Source organism: Lotus japonicus, chromosome 4 (assembly GCF_012489685.1).
Source record: "Lotus japonicus ecotype B-129 chromosome 4, LjGifu_v1.2".
Classification (NCBI taxonomy): domain Eukaryota; kingdom Viridiplantae; phylum Streptophyta; class Magnoliopsida; order Fabales; family Fabaceae; genus Lotus; species Lotus japonicus.
Genome location: NC_080044.1, coordinates 31,718,590 through 31,722,143, shown reverse-complemented (window position 1 = coordinate 31,722,143; position 3,554 = coordinate 31,718,590). Strand labels below are relative to the sequence as shown.

Genomic DNA, 3,554 nt, shown 5'->3' with positions numbered 1-3,554 from the left:
TTTTCTTAAGAAAAACCCCCACATTCATAAACATTCCTAAGCAACCCGATCAAGATCATTCTCTTCTGGTTTTTGGCAGATCAGCTTAAGCTGCAACCACAGAGCATATTGAGGATGACCTTGCTCAAGGCTTAGAACAAAAACAAGAAAAATAAAATAAAAGAAAGACAAGAGAGGGAGAGGAAGCTCACAGCTAGAGAGAGGAGAGAGCAAATGAGCTTGGTGTGAAGAAATGAGAGGGGGAGAGGGTCTATTTATACTAGAGGTTTGGGGACAAAGCATTGATGGGGTGATTGAATGCATTTTTCCCTCCAAAATGCTTGAAAATTTCGGCCACAAGCTTGGTCAAACCAAGGACCTCTTGGCAATTTATTTCTAGTCCATAACTCCCTTTAAAATCATGCTTTAATCCTCCATTTAATTTCCATTAAAACCAAAACTCTTGAAGGCTCAAAATTAAATCCTTAAATCTTTAAATCAGATTTGTCAAGGCCCTTTAAAGATTTGTAAACTCTCACTCAAGCCCTCCCACTTAATGAGAGTCAAAGGAATCAAACCCCTGATTTTCTCCTCCATAAAGACTAGCAATTAAGTGGAAAACCATTCCCTCCTCCTTCTCCAAGCTTGGCCGCCCACTTTATGAAAATATGAGCAGATTTTCACTCAAGAAAACCATCAAACACAAAACAAGGTGGTTTTTAGGTGATTAGGTGCATTAATCACAAAAATCCCCTCTTAATGCACCATAAAAACCCTAATTTGAAATTCTAAAGTCTTTTTCTCCCTCCTCCCTCCAAATATTCGACCAGCCCTCATAAATGTTCCAGAAAATAATTTTGAACATTTTTATTTAATAAATTATAGGTTTTAAAATAATTAAATACATTTTATTTGAATAAAAACACATTTTATTTAAATAAAACTCTCAAAAAATAGGGGAAAGGAATATTCCCTCATGGAATATTTTCAGAAATATGCCCAGCACCTCCCCATGAGGTGTGGCCCACGAAATCGTCCTTGTCGACTCGATTCGCCAACTTATCGCCCTTGTCGGGCCGATTTTGACCTAAAGTCACCGTCGCAGAACCCTAGCAATATTACTGTCAAAGTGCTCGTATCGTTGCGCTCATCTACGTCTAGAGGTTCCTAAGACTTAATATTGCTTCTAACAATTAATCAACCTTTTTAAAAGGCATAATATCACGTATAGCACAAGAAATTCACAGAATATTATTTAATATTATTATGAAAATAATATGCCCTAAAACCGGGTCTTACAAGTCTCCCTGAGTCATATGAAGTGAACATGCCACAAGAAATGCAATTAGCCAATGTAGAAGATATACATGATGTGTCAATTGCAGCGGACTACACAGAACAATTTACCACAGACAGGGTATTTTCATAACCAATGAGTGAGTTTATGTCAAATAAGTTGAATTTATATGTGATGCGTATATGTGTTAATGTTTTGTAGGTTTTTGCTACTTGGGAGGAGCTTTTGGATTGGGCTAAGAATGTAGGAAAGCAACATGGGTTTGTGATCATAATTAGAAGGTCTGATTGTGGGAGCAAGGGCCGTGGGAGTAAAGGCAGACAGGTGGCTACTTTGGTGTGCGAGATGAGCGGAAAGTACAAACCATACAAGCCTGTGTTGGTGCGGAAGGGGACAGGAACCATGAAATGTGATTGTCCGTTCAGGCTCAAGGCGAGATACACATCAGAATATGGTTTGTGGAGGTTGACTGTAGTACGTGGCGACCACAACCATCAGCCAGCCGAGACTCTGGTTGGCCATGCCTATGCCGGTCGCCTTACAAGTCAAAAAAAGGATATGGTTGCTAAAATGGTTGACAATAGAGTGAAGCCTGGTAACATGTTTCTTGCATTGAAGGATGCCAACCCTCAGAATGTGACTACCATAAGACAAGTGTACAATGAGCGGATGGCACACATTAGGGCCAAGAGGGGACAATTGTCAGAGATGCAACACTTGATGAGGTTGTTGGAGGAAGACAGGTACACGCACTGGGGTAACAAGACCAACAAGTATATGATACCATTGTTGGAGATGATTGGCATGACATTAGTTGGATTCACATACACAATCGGTTTTGGCTACATGTGCAATGAACGCGAGCCTGAAGTTACATGGGCACTTGAAAAACTAAGGGGGTTGCTACTTAAAGAAGAGGACATGCCTAAAGTCATGGTTACTGACAAAGACACTGCTTTGATGAATGCCGTTACAGCCACATTCCCTACAACAGCTCACCTGCTATGCCAATTCCATATTGCTAAGTGCGTGAAGGCAAAGTGCAAGCTCACTATCCAAGACAAGGAGATGTGGGATGATGTCGGGGACGCATGGAATAGAGTCATGTATGCCGAGTCAGCAGAGGAGTTTAATGCAGGCATGAACTTCTTACGTTCACTTGTCGGGGAGCACTCTGACCTCATGAATTACATTAAGGAAACTTGGTTTCCGTTTAAGCACAAGTTTGTGAAGTATGGGATTGACCGTTACATGCACATGGGTAACACAACTACTAACAGGTACATTCTTAGACACTGACATTTCAATAAGTTTGCTACATTCATTAAGTATATATTAATGTGCACGTTATAACTTTGCATAGGGTTGAAGATGCACACGCAAAACTGAAAGCGTGCATCAAAGATAGCAATAGTGACGTGTGCGGCTTGGACAGCTATACATAGGTGCACACTTCTCCAGCATACAAGGATTAATGCTGCTTTTCAGGCAAGTATCTTCATCAGAAAGCATGCGTTTAAGGACAAGTTGTACGACAACCTACGTGTTGTAGTATCAAGATATGCCCTCATGTTGATCGCAAAGGAGAAAGCGCGCGTTGGAAAATGCGGCTGCACTATCAGGAGGACACACAACCTACCTTGCTCATGTCGCCTTGGTATGATGAACACTATTCCATTGACAGCAGTGGACCAACATTGGAGGAGGCTTACATCAACATCAGCACCTGATGAATCCCAACCTGTTTTGGGATTGAGCATTGCGAGAAAGTTAGAAGTCATTGTGTTCCATTCTAGAACATAGAGAGGAAAGGTAGTACCCAAAGTGTTGGAACATGTTGCCTTGCATTTTGTCAAAACAACTGATTGTCGAAGCAGATGTCGTGGCATCTGACCTCGTGAGGCTAGGACATCAGTCCTCAGCTTGTGTTTCTGTTATGGGCCTTCTGAAGATTTGTTGAAGATATGTTTTGAGTTACTTGAGGAGCAAGTAACTATCTCAGAAGGGTTTTAGTTGTTGGGTTGTTATTTGTCGAAACAATCTTTGTTAAAAGATTGATTTCTATCTTTACTTGTGCAGTAAGAAACCGAATCTATCAAGATTGCGTTTTCAAATTGCTGTTATTGGAATCTGTTTCTTCAGCCCGTGCTAACCCTAAGCCCATGCTACCGCTGCTGAAGTCTATAAAAGGATGAAGACCTAAAACGTGAAGTGAACCGAAGCTGATAGAGAGAGATCGTGTGTTTTAGGATTTGTTAGTGTGCTTCGTTCTTTGTTA

At 40.9% G+C, this 3,554-nt stretch overlaps 1 protein-coding gene across 1 annotated transcript; it reads left to right on the top strand.

The window, feature by feature from the left end:
- Positions 1–1,306: 1,306 nt before the first annotated feature.
- LOC130712620 (uncharacterized) lies at positions 1,307–2,721 on the top strand. The gene is made up of 3 exons (XM_057562445.1): positions 1,307–1,396; positions 1,478–2,556; positions 2,640–2,721. The coding sequence occupies exons 1-3, from the start codon at positions 1,307–1,309 to the stop codon at positions 2,719–2,721; spliced, it is 1,251 nt and encodes a 416-aa protein (XP_057418428.1).
- Positions 2,722–3,554: the final 833 nt, after the last annotated feature.

Excerpts from the sequence above, each read along its gene's own strand:
- LOC130712620 (XM_057562445.1), top strand. The coding sequence starts at position 1,307 with ATGCCACAAGAAATGCAATTAGCCAATGTAGAAGATATACATGATGTG. Across the intron at positions 1,397-1,477 it reads AACAATTTACCACAGACAGG|GTTTTTGCTACTTGGGAGGA; the intron begins GTATTTTCATAA and ends AATGTTTTGTAG. Across the intron at positions 2,557-2,639 it reads GGTAACACAACTACTAACAG|GGTTGAAGATGCACACGCAA; the intron begins GTACATTCTTAG and ends AACTTTGCATAG.